The sequence below is a fragment of the Artemia franciscana genome, chromosome 7 (assembly GCF_032884065.1).
Source record: "Artemia franciscana chromosome 7, ASM3288406v1, whole genome shotgun sequence".
In the NCBI taxonomy this organism is placed as follows: domain Eukaryota; kingdom Metazoa; phylum Arthropoda; class Branchiopoda; order Anostraca; family Artemiidae; genus Artemia; species Artemia franciscana.
In genome coordinates this window covers 26,365,355-26,389,723 of record NC_088869.1, presented here as the reverse complement: position 1 = coordinate 26,389,723, position 24,369 = coordinate 26,365,355, and the positions used below count along the sequence as shown (strand labels likewise).

General features: G+C 34.5%; 1 protein-coding gene across 2 annotated transcripts in view; it reads left to right on the top strand.

Moving 5' to 3' along the window:
* Positions 1-24,369, top strand: part of LOC136029074 (probable methyltransferase-like protein 24) — a 110,336-nt gene that overhangs the window by 24,098 nt on the left and 61,869 nt on the right. The window contains exon 4 of one of the 2 annotated variants that reach the window (XM_065707121.1): positions 162-478. The exons of the other annotated variant lie outside the window; for it this stretch is intronic. Coding sequence (XP_065563193.1) covers positions 162-400 — 239 coding nt within the window. The 3' untranslated portion in view covers positions 401-478. Of the gene's footprint in view, positions 1-161; positions 479-24,369 lie in introns of those variants that run through there. 2 annotated transcript variants of the gene reach the window in all.

Sequence of the window (24,369 nt, the reverse complement as noted above, 5' to 3'; positions counted from 1 at the left end):
TATATAATATATATAATTATATATATATATATATTATTTATATATATATATATATATATATATAAATATATATATATATATAATATATCTATAAATATATTCGACATTGATAAAAAAAAAATTTCTGAAGTAGGCCTGTTTGAACTATTTTGTATTTTTAGGTGTTACAGAGCAAATCAAGCAAATAGCGTTAGAAACTCATAACTTCTCAATGGACGAAAAAGACCGCGAAAGATATCACTTTAAATACAAGCAAATGTGGAAATTGGAAAAACATGGATTTGTCAGGTTCAACTCTCAGGCGGCAATGGGCACTGCTAGACTTAATCACATTGCAAATATAAGTGATTTCTATTGTTATGAGATAGCTTGGTATAATCCAAAGTATTATTTTGTTTAATTAATTTGTATAAAATTATTTTATTTATTTATGTTTTAATTCATTTTCTTGCATTATATGTAGTTTTGGCTTTTCAAATTGTCAGTCTATCTCGGATTGAGGCAGAAGGTTTAGTTTTATGAGCTGTTTAAAAGATCATTGGTTATAGTAGAATCGTTCAGAGGCCAAACTGAAATTTTTGGTGAAATGTTTCGATTCATAATGTAGGAATCATCTGGTGGGGAAATATATTTCAATGCTTAGCAGAAAAATTAGGATTTATTAGAATACAATGCTTAAATTACAATGAAAGGAAACAAAATGGAAAAGGCAGACAAAGAGTCAAAATACATAGAAAATAATTAAATTCTTAAAGAAACTAGAGCAATCATTTGCCCTTTAGGTATTACCTTAGCCCTTTAGTATACTGCAAATAGTGTTGTTTTCCTTTTTGTTCTATCTCTGATATTTAAGATGTGTCTGAGAACAGATAAAGAGTCATTCAAGGGGTTTGACACCTCATTTTTGAATAAATCTAAAAATTAAATTTAATCGAATCAACATCTAACATGCTCACTTTATCGTCTTCAAAGCTACAATGGGCAGAAACGCGCCGTTCTTGGGCGGGGCGAAATATTTTGGAATTTGATTTCCTATCAACGTTCTAAATAATAAGGAAAACTAATTTTGCTGATAAGTTGATAAGGGCTGTAAAAAACGAGTTAAGCAGATAAAATGGTTTTGAGAATTACTGAGACTCGCCATGGGTGTTTAGGTTCCTTACTAATAAGAATAATATACAAAATAACAGCAATAATTTATATAACGCATTTTAACCATTCAAAAACCAAAGACTCATCTACGCTAAACGCTAATTTAAATTGACATTTTTCAAGAGTCCCAATCAGGATTTTTTATGGCGGTCGGCCTGCATTCACCATACCTTTTAATCTTGATTAAAATTTCGCTACCAAAGCGTATATTTGTGTGCATGTCACTGCTAGTAATATTAGTTATTTCCCCTAACATTTGCCCTGTCGAGAAGAAAAAAATGGAGAAAAAAAATAAGATAAATAAGATGTGATTCATTCTAAGAAATTCCTTTATCAATGGCCCACGATTTAGAAATGACGAATTTGTTCCTTTTGTTTTCATTAGTTGAGTTTGTCATAAATGTTTTGAGATTCAGAGCTCAAAATTTAGTAAAAAGCTTAATTTAGAAAGTAATTTAATTTATCAGTTGTATAGTGTTTCAGATTAAAACCCTGTAAAATTTGGTATCAAGCTGAAGATTCATGTAAAGAAGCAAAGTGAAAATATGAAAATACGACAAATAAAAATATGAAAAATATGACAAATTCGAGCTGAATATTTGACTTTCTGCCTGCAAAACACCTTCAAAAGCATTTTCCTGGTCAAGTTAACTGTTCTTTATTATTCTGTGTATTGAATTTTAGTATTTGAGGCCTCCTCGCCGCGCAAGTGTAGCCTATTATTAATATATTTATTCTCTATAATTGTTAATATTATCTTTTTAATCACTCCTCGTCTTCTCTCAGTTATACTAATATCTTTATATAACAAAACTGATAACTTTATTTATGTACCACCTGAATTTACAAAAAAACAAACAAACAAAAAAACATCTTATTTAGGAGAATGATATTGTTGCACTGAAATTTGGTTTGTGGTTAGCCTACTCCGGTGTGGAATCAGAAATAAAGCAGGAGTGTGTCTTATCCCCTTTAATATGGACTACTTTAATGGACTTAGTTCTAAGATACACACAGTAGCGTCAACTGAAGGGGGAATCTCCCTCCCAAAGAAATCTTTTGACCCCCCTAGGCTTTGGAAAATACATTAGTTTTGGTATTTTCATTGAAACACTTGAAAAAAACAAGAACAACTTGTTTATCCCCTAGATTTTGAGAATTAGACCCCCCCCCCCCTGATTTCTGTGAATGGACACCAATGGGTGCACAGAAAGGCTATGAGAAACAACTAGCACTAAATGAGAAGGTAAAACTCATAGACTTAGAGGCTTAGACTAAGCGGATGATTTGAGTATCTCAGGTAAAGATGTTTGCGAAACAGATCAATTTTGAAACTTTTGCGAGTTAAGGATTCAAGAATAGGTTTGGAAATTAATGTCTAGAAGACTCAGGCGCTTAGACTGAATAAATGAGAAAGAGAAATCAATATTAGGTAGCAAGACAATCAACCAAGTAGGTAGCCTCAAATAATGTGACAGCATTACTTTTAAAGATAGAGGATGCGGTAAAGGTGTTAATAATAGAATAGCCAAGGCATAGGGTATTTTTTTTTACAGTTAAGGAAAGTTTGGGAGAATAGAAAGATAAAACTTTGAATTAAAGTTAGAATATTGGAAGCCACAAAAATATAGCGGTCAAAGATAGCGGTATGTTTGAAATGTTTGTACTCCGGAAGGATCAAGAAAATATGCTATATGTTTAGAATGTATTGACTAGGAGTAGTTCCACTTAATCGTTTGGATGATCGTAGATCAAGCAATAGGTTGTGCAAAAATGTGATTTGATCCCACTTTCTAGGGTTCTAATGAAAGAAAGGTTACGATGGCTAAGCAACGTTTTCAGGATGATAGATTGTCAAATATTGTGGTAATTTGTCTTCTATCTAAGCCAAAGCAAGAAGCAGTTCGTCCCGGAATATGATGGAAAGAGATCATAGAATTAGATCTAGTGGAAATCGGAACTCCATATGAGAGAGTAAAGAGGGAAGCTTTGGGTAGACTGGAATGGAGGAGGAGCTTGTGGGCTGTGGTGGGCCTAGGCTGGTTGACACTTCAATGAGTTGTTACCAGTAGCAGCAAAAAACTACTTTTAAAATAGGTCAAAGTTGCACGTCACACTAAAACTATGCGATTTACGTTCAAAGACCACCAGCACAGTTTGATCGAGACTGGTGGTCTGAATTCACAATGTCTTTTTTACTCACGAAAAATTGCTCTGACAGGGAATTTTCGCCCTTATTGAGCAGTTCTAATTGTCGTTATGATAACGCAGGGTTATATTTTCTAAGATTTTCGGCTTTGTATATGAAAACAACAATACAAAAATCAAATCGCTGTTACAATTTTATAAAAAAGAATTTCTGGAAAATTCTCCCAGTCATCCAGACAACAGAAAAATTCGCAAAGTAATGCTACTAAATTGCCATACAAAGTGAACTTTACTCATATGTGAACATCTGTGTGAGTGACGGGTTAGTTACTGACTCGATTTGCTCGATCATGTAGTTTTTATACGAAGATTATTGCTTTATAGCCTGCTTGTCAGTTTTCCTGCATTTAGCAATTTTATCTCTGCTCGTGCCTTTTCAAAGTTCTGTTTTTGACGTTTGTTTAACGAGCAAGGGGCGGGGGCGGTGGAAGCGTCAATATATAATTTCTTTTTGATTTTACGTGGTGGACGTCAAAATGAAGAAAATACAATTTTCGAACAAAGAGAGTTAAAAATAAACAAACAAACGAACGAAAAACACACAGTCTTGACATTTCACGAAAATAGGGGGGGGGGATAGGCAAAACATATTTTCAAAATATATGGGAGGGGATATTTTTTCAATTTCTTCAATGAAAATATAAAAAAAAGAAATTTGCAATAAAAATATAGAAAGTGACTGTTTTTTAAAATCTAGTGGGAGGGGGGTGAAAATTTTGGTGAATTCCTCCACTCTGCTCGTATCTTTTTAAAGTTTTTCGAAGATGTCCTTAGCGATCAGTTTAACTGAGAATATTTAACATCCAAGCTGGAATTTTCCCTCCATTAAATTATTTGGCTTTACTTTGAATGGAAAGAATTCAGGCATAAAAGGCTAAAATAACCATTCAAACAAATTTTTGACTAGGAAATCAAATTGGGCATGCTCAATTTTACGAAGGTAATAGTGGTGCCACTGCATAATTTCCGTTCGTTTTAAGTTAACACATGACTCTTCACTTACGTTTGAATATGTTTTTTCTATTATTATTTAAAATCAGGTGAAATGAAGCATTCAATATCCATAATAACCATTTCTTTGACAGGGGCTTGAAGTAAGCCTACAAGAAAAGATTCTTTATAGTTTAACTGATTGACTATCTCAAACGTTTTGCTCGATAGTCTTTGGCCTTACTTAAACCAAAATTTTTGTTTTGTGGCATGATTTTCCTAAAAGCGACATATTATTTAAGTGTTATTTTTCATATACACATATAGGGCAAGATATATACCAGTTTTATAGCCCTCGTTCCTCTTATATGTGTATATAGATTACCTATGTTACAACAAACTATTAAAAAATGTCAAATTTATTTTGATTTTTTTTCAGTAACCTCTTTTCGTAGACAGGCTACCAACTTACACACTTTTCTTGTGGAGTGCACTCTTTTTACCTCAGAGGGGATGGTGAAGAGCGAAAATCTTTCTGGGTGGCAATTTTCCTTCACGTAAAACGTCAGTAGTTGCTAACTTCGTCAGAAATAGATTTAACCCAAGGACCAGTGTTGCCAACTTGCATACTTTTCGTATCGAATGCACCCAATTTTAACTCAGATTTTCAACGCAGCCGCGCGGGCTCAAATTTTTTTTGACTTGCACTCCTTTTGAGCAAAAATCCCTCTTTTTGGCATTGATTTCCACTCTTTTTAGACGTTTGCAGCTGACAACCTTGCTCAGAGGTTCTCTGAAGTGTCAAATTGGATTGCAAAATCCAATTGAAATTTTAAACTTTTGAGGGCTCTTCCCCCTTTTTTTAAATTTGCTTAAATTATTTCAAGCTAATAACTAGTATGGCCCTAATTACTCCCACGCGGACCTCATTCACATAGCCATATTAGCACAAAATTTACATAATCGTTCTACCTAGCAACTAGATCCTGTGAATGGTCAACATATTTCTGTCAGGAAATGATTTACATATATTCAACCTTCACTGAATAAGAGAAATGACCACTTTAGTAAACCGATTTACATGAATTTAAATGGATTGATAGAATTATTGTAATCAGAGGAATTATCAGTTAAGTAAACCCTTTTTTTTATTTCCAATTGGACTAATAGAACTTACGATATAGTAATGAACTTCACTTGACAGCATATATATTGACATAGGCATAGTGTAATCGCCTGTATCATGATATTCATAAGAATGAGCACTTACATTAACAGTTTTTTAGAGGAAAGTTATGATCATTCATGTCACAACCTCAAAGGGCCCTCAATACCCCTCCCCCATCTTTTGCCCGTCGCTAGTTTTTGGCATTAGAAACTTTTTGAACCCTGGGAATTTTTTACAAAGAATTTTTTTCGGGACTTGAAATTTTTTTGAGTTAGAATTTTTTGGACTCAGATCATTTTGGACCTCAAGGAATTGAATGAAACCGGTTTGCATTTTTCAAAAGAGCCCTATATTGAGTGAATATAAAGCAGCGTTTTAAATATATTTTCTAATATGAATCGAAATTTAATGAATCAAATAGCAACAAGTCTGTTAGCCCTTTTTTTCTTATTACGAGTGCATGGGTAAAGTAAACCGGAGAAATTATGTTCCCTGATAAATCAATTGCTATTAAATTTTATAAACGGGAACTTGTGTTCATCCATGTCTCACATCCCAGAGCGTACTCAGCTAGTAACTATGACATTTAGCATTTACCTACTCTCTGAATATGCTCTATGCAAAAATTCTTTTATTATTTTTTATGAGACTCAGTCAACAATTCAAAGATTTTGAATTTGCCAAGTATTAGAGTTTGTTATAGTCAAAAGTACTTTAATTAAATTTTCGGTACTCAGCCAGCATCTAAAATATTCGAAATTTATCAACTATCTGAGTTCATTGTAATAAAAAGTGCTTTTATTGAGTTTAAGATACTCAGTCAGCAACTAAGACACTCAGAATTTACATACTAGCTGAGTTTTTTCTATCCAAAGGTGCTTTTATATTATTTTTTTGGTACTCAGTCACCAATTAAAACACTCTGAATTTAACAAGTAGTTGAATTTTTTGTAGTCAAAAGCGCTTTTATTAACTGTTTTGGTATCCAGCTGAAGACACTCGGAGTTTACCAAATAGCTGAGTTTTGTCCAATGCGGAAGTGCTTTTTTTATTAGTTTTTTGATTCTCGGTTACCAAATCAAAGACTGAAAATTTACCAAGTAGTTGATTTTGTTGTATTCAAAAGTGCTTTTATTATTTTTTTATACTCGGCCAGTAAATAAAAACTCGGAAACCAAACATCCCACTCAGATACAGAAAGAGACAAAGACAAAAATGGCAATTCAGACCCACACAGGCACAGGGAGAGAGAGAGAGAGAGAGAGAGAGAGGAAGAGGGAGAGAAGGAGAGAGAGAGAGAGAGGGAGAAACAGAGAGGAAACAGTCGTTCAGACACACAGGCACAGAGAGAGAGACAAATACATCCACAATTACGCAGAGTTAGACGCTCAAACACACGGGTGAGAGAGACAAAACACATACAAACACATATATTGAGACACAAAAACACTCAAAGCCAGACACGGAGATAAGCAGACATCTGCTCAGACACATAGACACTGGGAAAGAGAGAGAGAGAGAGAGAGAGAGAGAGAGAGAGAGAGAGAGAGAGAGAGAGAGAGAGAGAGAGAGAGAGAGAGAGAGAGAGAGAGAGAGAGAGAGAGAGAGAGAGAGAGAGAGAGAGAAAGAGAGAGAGAGAGAGAGAGAGAGAGAAAGAGAGAGAGAGAGAGAGTCAGAAGCAAACATGTGCCCAGACGTAGAGGCACACAGAGTGTCAGACATACTGTCTCACTCAGTGTGTTTGTAGGTGTTTTTTTCCATATCTCTCTCTGACTGAGTGTATGTCTCTCCTTTTCTGCGCCTATATGTCGGAGTGAGTATTTAATTGTCCCTGTGTCTGTTTTCGTGTGTTTTTATGTCCCTCACTCTTTTGTCTCTCGCTCCTTTGTTTCTCACTCTTAGTGTTTGTTGTTATTTTTTGTCTCTCTCTCTGTGCCTGCGTGTCTGAGCGGATATTTGTTTGTCTCTCTCTCTCCGTGCCTGTTTTTCTGAGCGGGTATTAGTTTGTCTTTGTGTATGTTTTAGCGTTTTTATGTGTCTGACTCGTTGTGTTTTTGTGTTGTTTTGACTCTCCCTTTCTCTCTCTGTGCCTATGTATCCGAAGGAATGTTAGCCTGTCACTTTCTCTCTATGTGTCCGTGTGTCTGAGAGGAATGTTTGCTTCCCGAGTATTTTAGCTACTGTCTGAGTGCCAAAAAAATTAATGAAAGCACTTTTAAATACAACAAACTCAAATACTTGGTAAATTTCAAGTGTTTTAATTGGTAATTGAGTATCTAAAAAAAATCGCCTTCGCATAGGACAAACTCAGCTAGTAGGTAAATTCCGAGTGTCTTAGTTGCTAACTAAGCATCAAAAGTATAATAAAAGCACTTTCAACTAGAATAAACTAAGGGAGTTAATAAATTCCGAGTGTTTAAGTTGCAGACTGAGCATAAACTATTCAATAAATGCATTTCTGACTTCAGTAAGCTCAAGTAGTTGATAAATTCCAAGTGTTTTAGTTGCTCGCTGAGTACCAAAAATTTATAAAACCACTATTGACTAAAAGAAAGTCAACTAACTGTTGACTTGCTGAGTGTTTTAATTGGGGACTGATCATCAAAAAATCAATAAAAAAGCACTTTTGCGCAGAACAGCTAGTGGGCAGATTTCATGTGTCTTAGTTACTGACTGGCCATCAAAGGTTTAATAAAAGTACTTTTGACTACAATAAACTGAGGAAGCTGATGAATTCCGAGTATTGTAGTTGCTGCAGATTACCTAAAAGTTAATGAAAGCACTATTGACTACAAAAAATTCAGCTACTTGCTAAAGTCAAAGTCTTTTAAATGGTGAATGAGTAGAAAAAATGTATATAAAAAAAATAAAAAAAATTTTCTGAGTGTCTTATTTGCTGAATGACTGACTGTCAAAAGTATAAATAAAATCCCTTGTGAGTACAATAAACTCAGGTAGTTGATAGATTCCGAGTCTTTTAGTTGGTGGCTGAGAGCTAAAAATTTAATAACAGACCTTTGGCTACATCAAACTCGGCTACTTGACATATTTCGAGTCTTTTAATTGGCGACTGAGTATAAAAAAAAAATGAAAAACCACTTTAGCATTCAATAAGCTCATGTAGTCGGCAAATTCTGAGTGTTTTATTTACCGAATGAGCATCAAAGATTTAATAAAAGCACTTTTTACTACAGTAACCTCAGGCAGTTGAGAAATTCCGAGTGTTTTACTTGCTGGCTAAACACCAAAAAAGTTATTAAAAGCGCGTTTGACTACAACAAATTCAACTACTTAGTAAATTCTGAGTGTTAGTGTCTTTGTTGCTGACGGAGCATCAGAAGTTTAATAAAAGAACTCTTGACTACAATAAACTCAAGTAGTTTCATAAATTCCAAGTGTTTTAGTTACCGGCAGCGTATCAAAAATTTATTAAGAGCATTTACGTGTACAACAAACTCAGATAATTGGTAAATTTCGAGTGATTTAATTGGTGACTTGGTAAAAACAGAATAATAAAAACCCTTTTGCATACAGCAAGCTCAGCTAGTAGGTAAATTCTGAGTGTTTTATTTGCTGAATGAGAATCAAAATTTAATAAAAGCACTTTTGACAATAATAAACTCAGGTAGCTGATGAATTCCGAGCATTTTAGTTTCTGTGTGAGTACTAAGCAATTCATAAAATTACTTTTGACTACAACACGCTCAACTACTTGGTAAATTAAGAGTATTTAATTGATGACCAGGCATCAAAAATAAACGAAAAGGTACATTACATAGATCACTCAGCTAGTAGGTAAATTCCAGGTGGCTTAGTTGCTGACTGAGCATCAAAAGGTTAATAAAAAGCACTTTTGAATGCAATAGAATCAGGGAGCTGATAAATTCTGAGTGTTTCCCTTTTTAGGTGAATGCAAAAAAAAATAATAAAAGCACTTTTTGCAACTACAAACTCAGATACTTGGTCAATTCTGAGTACTTTGTAAATTCATGAACACCATATAAATGAAAAAAAAACACTTATGCATGCAAAAAACTCAGCTAGTAGGTTAATTCTGAGTGTCTTAGTTTCTGGTTGAATACCGAAAATTCAAGTTGCTTGGCATATCCTGAGTCTTTAAATTGGTGACTTAGCATAAAAAATAAATAAAAATTACTTTTGTATACACCAAATTCTGGTGGTAGGTCAATTCGGAGTGTCTTAGCTGCTGACTGAATATTAAAAATTTAACACAGGCACTTTTGGCTGCAATAAACTCAGGTAGTTGACGAGTCCCAAGTTTTTAGTCGCTGGTTGAGTACGAAAAAATTAATAAAAGAATTTTTGACTACAAAAATTCAACTGATTGGTAAATTTTCAGTCTTTTAATTGGTTACTAAGTATCAAAAAGTTAACAAAGGAACACTTTAGGGAACATAAGTTCTTCGGTTTACTTTACCCAAGCGCTTGTCATCAAATAGTTCGTGGTAACAAACGGTAGTAAGGAGCGACCCGGCTCAAAAGTAAACGAAAGTCAAAAACGAAATTTTGATACTAATAGATACATCAAAAGGATTGGATTTTTACGCTGATTTTAGATTTATAAGTTTCACCAAGTTTACCCATCTTACCCATCAAAAGATACGAGACTGAGAAAATTTGTCTTATTTTAGAAAATAGGGTAAAGCACCCTCTAAAAGTCATAGAATGTTAACAAAAATCTCACCATCGCATTCAGCGTATCAAAGAGCCCCACTGTGAATTTTCAAGCTTTGAGCTTGAAATTTCAAGCTCTAATCTACAAAAATGTGGAACTTTGTATTTTTTGCCAGAAGACCAATCGCGGGTGTGTGTCTATTTTTGCCTTTTTTCCAGGGGTGATCGTATCAACCCAGTGGTCCTATAATGTCACAAGAGGGCTCATTCTAACTGAAATGAGAAGCTCTAGTGCCTTTTCTAAGTGACGAAAAGATTGGAGGATACCTAGACCCCCTCCCACGCCCATTTTTCCCAAAGTCAACTGATCAAAATTTTGAGGTAGCCATTTTGTTCAGCATAGTCAAATATACTATAAGATTATTTTGAGGACGACTTAATTCTTCACAGTCCCCAGGGAAGGGGTTGTAAGTTACAAACTTTGACCAGTGTTTACATACAGTGATGATTATTTGGAAGTATGTAGACGTTTCAGGGGGATTTTTTGGATGAGGGAGAGGGGGTTAAGGGGAGGGAGCTACTTGGAAGGATCTTTACTTGGAGGAATTTGTCATGGGGGAATCAAATTTCGCGAAGGGGGTGCAGGATTTTCTAGCATTTTATAAAAAAAAACAATGAAAAAATAAATATGAAAAAGATTTTTAACTAGCAGTAAGGAGCAGCGTTATAACTTAAAACGAACAGAAATTATTACGCATATGAGGGGTTCATTTTCTCCTAAATACCTCGCTCTTTACGCTAAAGTGCTTTTAGTAATTTCAATTATTTATTCTACAGCCTTTGTGATTCCGGGATCATTCTTAAAGAATTGGGACAAAATTTAAGCTTTAGTGTAAAGAGCGAGGTATTGAAGAGGGGGCCAACCCCTTCATATATGTAATAAAAATATACAAATATATTAGGTCGTTACGTAGGTTAATTTGTAATTTACGTATATTTATTACTAATAAAAAGGTTCTTAAAAAAAAATAAAAAGTTCTACTTGCCTTTTTAAGTAACGAAAAACTGTAGGGCAACTAGGCCTCCTCCCCACCCATTTTTGATCAAAATCGTCCATACAAAAATATGAGAAAGCTATTTTGCCAAAAAAATTAATATGCAAATTTCGTCTGATTATTCATGTGCACCGAGCCAAAATTAAAACACGCATTAATTTAAAAACGTTCAAAAATTAAATAAAAACAAGTGTTTTTTAACTGCAAGCGAGGAGCGAAATTCAAACTTAAAACGAACATAAATTATTCCGGATATGAAAGGGCTTCTCCTCTCCTCAACGTCCCACTCTTTACGCTAAAGTTTGGCTCTTTCTCACAACTCTATTTTTTAAAAACAATTAAAAAAGTTTAGCGTAAAGAACAGGGTATTGAGGAGGGGACAACCCATTTCATATACGGAATAATTTTTTGTTCGTTTTAAGTTTTAATGTCGCTCCTTACTTGCAGTTAAAGAAACTTGTTTTTTTATTTAATAAGGTAAAAAGGCTAGCAGATTTGTCACTTTGATTCATTAAAATTCGATTCTTATTATGATATGTATTTAAAATCCCGCTTTACATTCGCTCAATGTAGGATTCCCATAAAAATATAAACGGGTTTCCTTTAATCCCTTCTTAAAAAATGCATAGCAACTGATTCATTGGGGACGTAGGTTCGGATATTTACTTTACCCAAGTGCAAGTCGTAAGAAAAAAGAGGCAGCCAACACTTCGTTTTCGATTCATTACAATTTGGTTCGTATTTATAAAACACGTTTAAAACCCCGCTTTAGATTCACTCAATGTAGGATTCCTATAAAAATGTGAGCCGGTTTCATTCAATTCCTCTAAGTCCAAAAAATTCTGAGTCCAAAAATTCTAAGCTCCCAAGAATTCTTAGTCCCCCAAAAATTCTATATCCGCAAAAACCTAAGTCCAAACAGACTGAGTCCAAAAAGAGGGATAAAAAAGTGGGTTAGAGGTACAGGGGCAGGTGAGATGGATGACCGTAAGTTCCCTCTAAAAACAAAGTGTTGATATAAGGGCTCAGTCTTATGAATATGATGATACAAGTGGTTATACTATGCTTACATTAATATATACTGTGAAGTAAAGTTCCATACTATATCTTAATTTCTATTAACCTAATTTGCAATCAAATAAAATGGTTTATTTAAGTGATAATTCTTCTTATTTCGCCATTTCTACCATTTCATCTGAATTCATATAAACCGGCTACTAAAGTGGTCTCTACTCTAATTCAGTAAAGGTTGAATATATGTTAACCATGTCCAGACAAGTATTGCTAAAGTGGTCATTCCACTTAACCAGTGAAGGTTGAATATTTGTTGATCATGTCCTGACAGTAATATGTAGGTCATTCACCGGATTTAGTATTTAGGTAAGTCAGTTATACAAATTTTTGGCTAATACGTTTATGCAAATGAGGTATGTGTAGGAAGTAAATATGGCCATACTACTCTAATAACAAATGATAGGTAGCTTTAAATTCAGCAAATTTTAGATATGTAGAATTAGAAACAAATTTAGATTAGTTTTATATATTAAAATTCGGACTTCAACAGCTCTTATGTTAAAGATGGGTTTTTTTTCGAGAACTATGATGAGTAAATACTTCTGTCAGTCACTATCGCCAATGCATATAATTGCCTTTAATTATTTCATTATTTACCTTGACAAATTCCCGTCTCACGATGTTTTTCCTTTTTTTACTTTATTCGTCTTCATTTCCAGTATTATTTCCATCGAAATTTGTTTTGTGACGTTGCAAAATAATGGATCAAATTCTTTCCGACTAAATTACTGTTGTTTTTAAACTTACATATTTAAGAGTTTTGTTCGCTATTAGCGAGGATTGCTTTTAATTACCGTATATTACCCTAAATGCACTGGCGTCAATGCATGAAAATCTGGGGGAGGGGGCAATTTGTTTGTTTTCAGTTTTGTTCTATGGAAATACTAAAGAAATCTGTTTTTTTTTTACTAAAAATACCGAAAAAGTTTTTTTCAATCTGCAGGGGGGCAAAAAATCTTGGGGGAATATACCCTCCTTGACCCCCCTCCCAATTTACCCTACTGCATGAATGGTAGAATGCTTTCATTTTCAAACTCATGGTCTGGATATATTAGGATTCTTCTTGGGGGCCGGGGATTATGTAAAAATTTATAATTTGAATAAGAATAAGATAAAATGACGTGCCATGAACTCGGGTAAATTTATACTTTTAGAGGGGAGTGTAACCTTGGCCTCGAGCACCCCTTTTTCATCCCTGCCCCTCTAGACCTTGTTTCACCTCTCCAGCCCTGATTTGTCTCGGATTTTCTTGTGTATTCTCCAACAGTTTCAAGCGTATACAGTTCTTGTGAATGTATTTGTGATAGTACAGTGTTTATGTCGTAAGTCTTGTTATTCATACAATATAAATTTACCTAAAACTCAATATGGCTTAGTTATATCCACTCTTATATTTTTTACTAGTTCCTCCTTATTTAGGTTATTCATTGGAAAAGGAATTTTATGGGTACGTACATCTTTGGGTTGCTATTTTCTATATTGCAGTTTTTTTTAGTGAGCGCCCTCTTCTATTGGAAAACTGTCTTAGCAATCTTCGTTGGCTTCACTTTTCCGTGGAGTAGTCTTCCTGGGTTCAATGCTCTGCGACTGCAAACTTCTAGGGAATGTAATATCCTGGGTCCTTTTTTGGGTCAAACCTTCCTAGAGTGATGTGAATACATCCTTCTCATTGCCAACTGGTATTTTATTATCTTCCCGAACCGTAAAATTAAATTAAATAAAAAAAAGAACCGTAAATTTTTTTTAGCTGGATTAGCAAAAGGATCAAGGAGGTATACAAAAGGATATACTCTGAAAAGAGTAAAGTTTAAAACATGGCGGCTAGGTCTATTTTTACTATCATTTAGTTGCGCAGAATGACATATTGCTCATTGCTGAAAAACAATAAAAGAAAATGAAGAAAAAACAAAAAAAAGACAAAAGAAAGACAAACACTTACATACTGCAGAAATATCAAGCAATGGAAAATACCTTCCAGGCAAATTCAGAGGATTTGTGTCCTAAGTGGTCCAATATTCCTGAATAGGGTTAGGAGCACTTATTATAAAAAAAAGGAAGCACAGATGACTCGGTAGGAAAATGAAGGTACTATATCGAACCTTAATGCTAATGTTTCAGGGGTCACAGACTCGAGGTCACCATCATTTCAATATTTCCGAAGTCTTCATTCTTATATTTTTTTTTATTGTCATGTTGTTGCCATTAAGAATCAGCTTCTTTTAACGCCTGTTCTTAGTATCTTTTTTTTTATAGTCGTTGAAAATCACTGAGAAAATCAAAAAGTATTTCAGGATAGCTCTATCAAAATTCCACTTCAAAATGTAACTTCTGAAAACAAAATATCTCTATGATAGTGCCTAGAAACATTCTTGAAAATTTGTTTAACGCTCCCGTAAACTTGGTACGACAGAAGAGAATAACAAAATATAAATTGTTATTATTTTAAAAATAGATGTGATTAAAGTAGTACTAAAAAAAAGTTATGATAAGGTTATAAATGTCAGAATGTTTTGAGAATGAATATGGTTACCTCGCTGCAATTTGCTTTGTACAATAAAATTTCAATTCAAATGCTTTGAATGGGAATAGATAAATAAAACACTTACAATTACCAGGGCTAATTCGTAAAATCTTATTAGTTTTCAGTAAAACACAAATTCAACTTAAACATTATAAACCAGTGCCCCGCACCAAGAAAAAGTTTCCAACTATAGCCCGGGTGAAATGAAAGAAACGACCACAATGAAAATAAGCTTTTGGAACACCTATAGTGATATGGTATAATGACATGACAATTATATGGATTTTAATTAAAAATAAAATCTCTTTTTGCTGCCCAGCAAGATTGAAGACAAATGAGCAGAAACCACCCTGGCTGCTCTGCTAGTAATCGTTTGAACTAAAAGCTGTTTTACTGTTAATGTATGAAAAGAAACGTGATCAGTAGGCTATCTTTTGTCAACACTGATTTACTCTTTACGTTCTTAAAAGCAATTTTTAACATTTACTGTTTCTTATGTATACATCCATATCAACTAGTGTTTGATTTACTTGTTTAATGTCTTAATGATAATCAGGTAGCTGTACACTACCCTACAGAATGTACAGAAGAGGGTCATCTTAAAATGGAGGGTACTAATGGGTCTGCACCCCCGAAAACGAATGATAATTCTCTGAATATTCCATATAAGACATAGGTAAATGTAACTTTTCATATAAACCGGAAACTATTTATGACCAGGAAGTAATTATTTTGTTCTGTATAAATGCCGTTTGTTTTAAGTTTTTCTGCTGACAATTACTGCTGTATGTGGTCGAAATATCTAGAAATTTTTGTATCTGTTTTCAACTGTCTATTAGGAGGACTTCTCTCTATTTGAATTTTATTTGTTCGTTATAGGAAGAAGTGTGGTCTTGGAAAAGATACCTACATCGTGTGTATGGGAATGATAGACAAGGCGGTACCCAGGAATATTTTTAGAGGGGGGTGTTTTACGCAAGGATTTTTTCAGGGTCAGAGGACACAAAAAACTCAAACACGCATAATTCTTTTTGTATCCATTTTTGTTAAGTTCCTGTTAACCCTCTCAGCCAATGAAATAAAAACTATCTGTGACCCGGAAAGAATTACTTTATTCTGTATACAGTTTGTTTTAACTGTAATACTTCAGTATATTAGCTGATGAAGATCACTTTTGTAATCCCTTTTGAAGATCACTTTTCACTCTCGATTAATTATCCAGAGCCTTTGTATCCATTTTCACTCTCTTTTAAAATTTCTTATTCTCAATTGATTTTTTATTTGTTTTCCTTATAATCGGCAAATTTATTGTCTGTTTCCTATCCTACCCACCTGAAAGCCAAATCCTTCATGCATGCCAGATGCTACATGAATAGACTAGTTTACTAAGTCGCAATTAACGACAAGAAAGAAAAAGACGAAATATTACACAACAAAATTACGAAACTTATGTGGAAAAAAACATTCACAAAATCATTCAAAACTGTTTACAGCTGTTACAATATATTTAATGGCCAAGTCAACTTCATCATATTTTTTCGAGTATTAATAATATTAATTAAAGAAACATAAAGTTTTCAGGTCAAATTCTAGTTTCAAAGATTGCCTTAAAAATTGTTTAGGTTTTTGTTCCAAATTTCATTGAAACTGCACAAGTTATGTTCTAGGTCATTTTTCTTTTCTTTGGGAAGTTCAACGTTAAATTTCCTCATATGTTAAAAATTAAGATGTGTTCTAGTATGTTAAAACATAAGTTGTGTTCTAGGTCATTTTTATTTTCTTTGGGAAGTTCAACGTTAAATTTCTTCATATTTTAAAAATTAAGTTAAAATGTATATCCACTTATGTGTGTATTTGGGTCAAAGCATTCGATCCATTAGGTATTTATATGATACATTAAACAAAAACTTACCAAGTTTGAAGTTTTATTATAATTCTACTCCAAAAAAGGAGGACCACCGTAGCTGAGAATTCAACTGAGATAGACGTCCGCGATCATTTGGATTGATTCAGAATAATATCAGTGTCCTTGTAGTATGCGATGGTTAAGCTCACGCTGAATCGCTGAGAGTTCCACGGGAAGGGAAATCGGGAGGGTAGTTGAACTCTCAGCTACGCTAGTGCTCCTTTTTTGGAGTAGAATTACAACCAAACTTCAGACTTGGTAAATTTTCGTCTAATTTATCAATTCTACTCCAAAGCGGGTCACCTTAGCTACAGTTTCGAGTTAAACTGAGATTTTAAAGTTCACCATGAGTTAAACCATCACAAACAATCAATAATAGCCCTATTTGTAGAAAGAGGCTATTGTTCATTTGTAGTAAGATGTTTCAAACACAAAAAATACAATAATAAATTCCAAGGACAGATAACTGTCGTCCACTTTTTATTGGTTTGTCGTAGAGCCTTGGTTTAAGGTGGGACATTAAAGTAGACCTGATACTATGAGCACCACAAACACTGAGATTTATAACTGCAAGAAACAACACTTCTTAGATCCATCTAGAAATAGATGATTTAGACCCAGCAATATGAGGCTTACAATATGTAAGAAAAATTGCGTCGCCTCTATTTTCATATTTCGTCATTCTAATATAAGTAGCTAGATGCGTCACCGGGCACAAGCAAGGCCAAAATTAAACGACTGATTTGTGGTAGCACGATTTTGTTGTTTTTAACAAAACATTGATTTGAAAAACAGAATTTTCATCGTCATTATGTGTCATATTACTATGTGAAAAACTAGTCTAAATCTGAACTCTTTCAGAAGCTGATAAAATCAATATGAAATTTTTGATTTTATCAGCTTCTGATAAAATTTTGTGCTAGTGTCTTTGCTTGAAGATTTTCGATATACAAAGCTGGTAATCTAAAAAGATCGAATGCACGTTTTGCATCCCAAATACTAGAAAGCTTGAGAAGACCAGGCCGTCTATTAAATACACCTCTCATGGGCTTCATGTGATTTAAGTACTGCCTGACTGAAGGCTTGGTAAAATTTCCGGCAAAGCAATGCTTGCAGTATTAATGCACTATATCCAACGCCAGAGTGGAGAAGCTCAAAAAGGAAGGTCAAGGTCTCTAGCAAAGTTGCCTCTAAAGGCTGGATCACGTATCTTCTACAAAAGTCGAACTTTTTCAATGTAAACCCTTTACTGGCGCCTTGTCGAATCCCGCCAGCCATCCATGATAATATCGACTATGGAAGGGGAATATCCTTGTCCGTAAAGACCTTGTCGGAGACTACATAAGCCGCTAGGCATAACGTCTTCGACAATGGATGGTGAAAGATTTATTTCTGTGGCAGAGACAAAATAAAAAATATCATCTGGTAGAAGTATGGGACTTCATACTAAAACATATAATAGTAAGGGATATTAGGCTTATGTGGTCCAATCTGGAAAGATCAAAATACCAGTTGCCTGATCCGTTTCTGATTTCTGAAGGCTCTTCAGAACAAAATTAAATGGGAGAATACATAGAAGAAATGAGGCTTCAAACTCCTTGCAATTGCATCTATGAAAAAAATTTTGTATCTGGTTTCCCAGAAACAAATGGTTCAATATGAAAATTTTAACTAATTGCAAACAAATCAATATCTATCGACTGAGATACAAAAGAGTTCATATTTATAAATATTCAATTTCCGTCTTTTTCGTTACATGTTTTGGCGATATTTCATCTGTGATATTAGCCACTCCAGGCATATGTTTTGCAGATAACCACACTTTACCCTGCAAAACCAGCTGCCAAACATTATTTGCGAAATAATTACAAAACTCATATTTCACGCCTCTCTAATTATTTATGTAAGCTACTGTGGTTTTATTTTCTCAGCACAGCCGGGCATGTATGTCGTTGCTATTCCGAGAATAGCTGTTTAATCCCAGATAAACAACTTTTGTTTCTAAACCATTGATGTCAAACCCCTTTCTTCTGAGGACCATTTACCTGTCGCCGTTTTCATGGAATATTCATCCACAAATACCCAGGCTAGTCTTGATGCATCACCCACAGCCTTGTTTGGATGCAATATCACACACAAATTTTGTCAACTAATCTAGACTCAACTGCTTCAGAAGAATGATTGGGAATATCCAACCACTATTGCAGTTCTGAACTGCAATTCAGAACAGTTATTATGAACTGGCAGAGAAAACTCAAGTAAATCCTTCATCTTCCTTATTTCCAGAGATTCAGGAGATAGCGTTGTTTGTAAATTTGGGGAGTTTTTTTTTTTTAAGGATCTTAGGACCTTCCTTGGTACCAGAACGTTCATCAGAAACCTTTTTAAATAGAGTATCATTTGACGTGCTTTGTTTTAATCTTTTGCCTTTTTGCCTTTCCGGAGAAACCTTCCGTTTTCTGTCATTTCTTTGGTCATGGATTTCTTATGGGGCACTCTTTGACAGTTCTGAGGGCTCTAGAACCTATTTGTGGGCTCCGAGAGCTAGATCTTTCGGCCCCACAACTAATTTCAGGGCTTCGAGAGCCATATCAAGCAAGAGCTCTCAGTCGACTATGAGAGTTCAAAGAGTGAAGAGCTAAACCAGTTTTCAATTGAATTGGATATAGTCCTTGCTAAAAATTTGATGAACTTGCGTGAATAACCAAGCACATATTACAAACGTGAGTACTTTTGGGGCGGCAAATTGGAACATTCTGTTCTTGAAATTTGTTACTTGTAGTCTTCACCCCCCCCCCCCATTGTGACTGAAGATTGTAAAATGGCAAAATATAAATCGTTTGATCTTGTCCTAGCTTCATTTCAAGGATATCCCTTATGGCCATCAGTAGTTATTAAAACCACCAAAAACCAGAAAAATCAAGCTAGATATCTAGTCTTTTGCTATGGCACCCACTCGGAGCATAATATAGCTGAAGCACACATCCGCAATTGGAATGACCATTTTAAAGAAGCTTGTGCGAGGACAGATAAAGATGTAAATAAGGCTTTTGAAGAGCAGCGCTTATCCCCTGATATTTTCAAGACTCTAAGTAAGTCCTACTTATCACTACCCGCTAAAACTAAAGGAAAATCCAGTCTAGCACCATTAACTCCAACTTCTGCAGCAGCATCAACTTTAAAAGAAATAATAAACGAAACTCAAGAGGAACTAATGAGCACTAAGTCTAACCTAATGAATGATATTTCTCGTGTCGTATCAAATACAATGAAAGATCGCCGAGCTTCGGAAATTATAAGTGAAGATATTGTGAACGAAGTTTATAATTCGATTTCCCTTGAATATAATGCCAAATTTGAAAAAATTGAAACAACCCTTCGAAAACTTTATAATGCCGTGAACTTGCTTGAAAATAAAATCTCTAACTTAGAAGACAAGTTTGACCAACTAGAGCAGGATGCCTTACTTGATAGCCTAATTTTCTACGGTGTGAAACCAAACCCCAATGTGGAACTGAGAGAAAATCTTAATGGAGTGATAACACAAATAATGGGCTTGCAAGATTTTAAAGAAATGGACCTCTTAAAGGTTAATCGATTCCGCATGCCTGCTAATCAAACTGAGAATGTGAAAATCGCCCCAGTTCTAGTAAAATTTTCAAGCTTAGATACTGCTCGTAAAGTGTTTGCAGCAAAAAGTAAGTTGGCAAAGTCAGGTGTATTTGTTTTAGAAAACCTAACTAAAAAGCGTCGGGATCTATTAAACGCGGCTCGTAGCACCTTTGGCCCAAGAAGTGTTTGGTCTGATCACGGTCAAATTCTAGCCAAAGTTCCTGGTGAAACTCGTATACGCAAAATAAATTATTTGCATGAATGTATTAGTATGTGACTGGTTAATATTTTCTTGATGCGTATCCTTTCCTAAGTCATTCTTTTTTACAGTTTCTTTTTTATTTCGTTTCATTTTTTTTTTCATGCTCATGGTTCATCCCGATAGTACCTTCTGTGCTATTAATTATTTATGTGTTTATAATCCTTTGACAGGTTTTTCTTTCGTAATAGATTTAGGTAAAGATTTCTTTTTTGTTCATCTGGTGATTTAAATGGACTCCAAGTAAAACCTGCTTTTGTCAATATTTTAAGTCGTGAAAGACGCCTTTGCGAGCTTGAAAATAATCCTTTTGATCTAATTAGTATTGTGAATAATTCTGTGGGTCAGGTTAATCAAAACCTGACTAATATAAACCCTGTTTGTAATAGTAAATATGTTTCGGAATTGGGGGGAGAGGAGGTTACCAAAGGAAATTATTCTCTGACTGCACTTCAGCTTAACATTCAGGGTCTTTCCTCGTCAATAGATAATTTAAGACAAATAGTTTCGGATGGACAGCCTGATGTTGTTGGTTTGTGCGAGACATTTTTGGATTCTGGAAATGAAATGCTATTGGATATCCATGGCTACAAAATGGAACATATAAACCGCTGTAAGATGGCTAAAGGAGGTCTTGCCATGTTTATATCTAGTAATTTGCATTATTGCTTACGGGATGACTTATCAAGGAATTTTGAAGATATCTTTGAGTCACAATTTATAGAAATTAGAGTTAATGGTATTGATCTAATCATAGGCAATATTTATCGTTCTCCTAGTGGCGCGGTTTCGTTGTTTCTTCGGAATCTTGAGGAAATACTTGACTTAATATTGAAACGTCCGTGTCAGTTAATCATAATGGGTGACTTTAATATAAATTTGATGGATTCAAATTCTTCGGCTTCAGTTGATTTTCTTTCAACCATGCTTGCCGCAGGAACTCTACCAACTACATCCATCCCCACACGAGTAACTAATGTTACAGCTTCTTTGATTGACAATATCTTCTCTACGCTTTGCTTGAAGAAAAACTCAATTTTAGTTACTGATATCTCCGATCATTTTCCCATATATTCTCGGTTCAGTTTTAATCGGGGAAGGAATAACCGGGCTCAAGTGTTTGATTCCTATTCTACTAGGTTTGGTGAAAATGAGTTATCTCTTCTTGGTTCTAAATTAGCGAAAAATTCGTGGAGCTTATTTGATAATAACAAGGATTTTTCTTGTTTATTTGAGTCGTTTTATGGAACCATAAAAGAGGCTATTCTTAACATTTGTAAAGTACCACCTTCTAATCGCAGGTCTAAAAGGATTATTCCTCTAAACCCATGGATGACATCCGGACTTCTCAAAAGCTGGAGAAGGAAAAATAATCTCTGGAGGTATTATAAATGCGCTACACTTTCTACGAGTGCTATTCGTCTTTGTCAATTCAAGATTTACCGGAATATATATAATTCCTTGTGTAGGAAAGCCAAATCTCTCTATTATCTAAATAATTTTGCTGCGTGTAATAAGGATATTCGTAAAACTTGGAAGGTAATAAATTCTGTGCTTAAACCTGGTTCTCAATATAGCTCTTTACCTATGAGTCTGGTCATTGGTGATGAGACTGTAGAGGGTGAGCTTAATGTCCAAGAAGCATTTACTTCATTTTTCGCTAGTATTGGTAATAATATCGCTTTCACAGCTACTTTTTCTCGGTCTAAGTCGGACTTTAGATCTTACCTCGGGCCGTCTTGTGTTAAGTCTATGTTTCTAGAGCCAGTAACAGAAATTGAAATTACTAAAATTGTTAATGGCTTGAAAGACTCATCTTCATCTGGGCCAGATTCTATTCCTACTAAGGTAGTTAAATCTATTCTTCCTTCAATAGTTGTGCCTCTTACAAAACTTGTTAATCTTTCATTTAAATATGGGGTTTTTCCAGATCCTCTCAAGCGTGCTCGGATTATTGTTCTGTATAAAGGTGGACCAAGAAATGATCCAGCAAATTATCGACCAATTTCAATTTTATCAGTATTTAGTAAAATCTTCGAAAAGGCTATGCTTTCTCGTCTGCTTAAATTTCTAAAATCTAAAGAGTTTCTTCATGATTTTCAATTTGGTTTCCGAATGAAGCACTCCACTTAGCATGCCTGTATGACCCTTTTGAATTTTATACGTTCTGAATTGGATTGGGGATTAATTCCGGCTGCTATATTCCTGGATATTCGCAAGGCATTCGATTTCTTAACCCATGAAATTCTTCTATCGAAGATGTCTCATTTTGGCATTAGGGGTAATGTATTTTCTTGGTTTCAATCTTATTTGAATGATAGGTTAATTTCTGTTAATCCACAATTTAATTTCTGTCAATCACAAGTGAATTTTGGCGTCCCTCAGGGATCAGTTTTAGGGCCAGTGCTATTTTTGATTTATATAAATGATCTTTTTTACGCAGTAAAAAAGCAGAAACCTATTCATTGCTGTAGACTCTGTCATCCTAAACCTTCCCTTGCCCATAGTGCCAGCTATAGTTCACCATCTTCTGATGTCCTTGTTTGTTTTGCTGATGATAGCACACTCGGCACTTCGGGGAACTGTGAATCCGAGCTTCGATTAAACTTGGAATACTTGTTTGAGAGAGTAATTTCATGGCTTGATGCTAATTTTCTTTCCCTAAATTATTCAAAATCCAATTTTTTGATATTTTCGCATGTTTCTCAGATTTATCCCAAGTTATCAGAAATTCATCAGCCAAATGGGATAATTCACAGATCTAAAGATCGATATGTTCGTTTTTTGGGCATTCTTGTTGATGAAAACTTGTCTTTCAAGCGTCACATTGATTTGATTAAAATGAAGATATGCAGGAGTCTCGGTATTTTAAGGAAACTCAAACATATTTTTCCTGGATCAATTTTGGAAATCCTTTTTCACTCCTTGATCCGATCTTACGTTTCCTACTGTCCAATAGTATGGATGTCAACCTTTCCTTCACTGTTAAAACCACTTTCTAAGGTTTATAATAAAGCTAGAAACCTCATTAAGGAAACTAACCGTTCAAGAGTTATCCCATTACTTGATCTCGAGTCACTGTATATTCTTTCGTGTGCATGTTTTACTTTTTCTTAGCTTCATGGTGACCTCCCCCGTCCCCTAAGTGTTCAGCCATCTCTCACCTCTGATCAGAATAATTATAATCTTCGCAATACCGAAAATCATATTCAAGTTCCTTTTACTCCTTGTGTAAGGTCAGACTTTAATCCTTTAATTGCGAGTTATATTGTATGGAATAAGTTGCCCGAATCAGCTCGAAGGTGCCACTCATTTGGTTTGTTCAAAAAAATTATTAAAAATTCATTGGCTTCTTAGAAATTATTTTATCTCTTTTTATATGTGTATATGCGTGTATGTATGCATATATATTTCCTGATTATTTCATTGGAGTTTATTTTATCTACAGATCTACTTAATTAATTTAGTCTGTTCAATCTATTAGTCTATTTAGTTTTGTTTTCTATAGTTTTTCATTTTATTTATACTTTCCTCTCTTCTCCTTTTTGCTCTTCTCTCTGTGAGTAAGTGATTATTTTTTTTCTTCTCTGAGTAAGTGGCTCGTTTATTTTCCCCTTTTTTACAGGCCAAAGAGCCTTTGGGGAAATAGTAAAATGTAATATTGTATGCGTGTTTCGTGATGAATAAATCTTATCTTATCTAGCTGGAAAATCTTTGAATCGTGGTCGATTATGGACTAAGAAGCTTTGAAACGACACCCCAAACTTTTTGAAGTTTTCTTTCTGGCAGGAAAAGACGCATTGATTGCGGATCTAACAGAAAACCCATAAATTTTATTTATTGACTTGA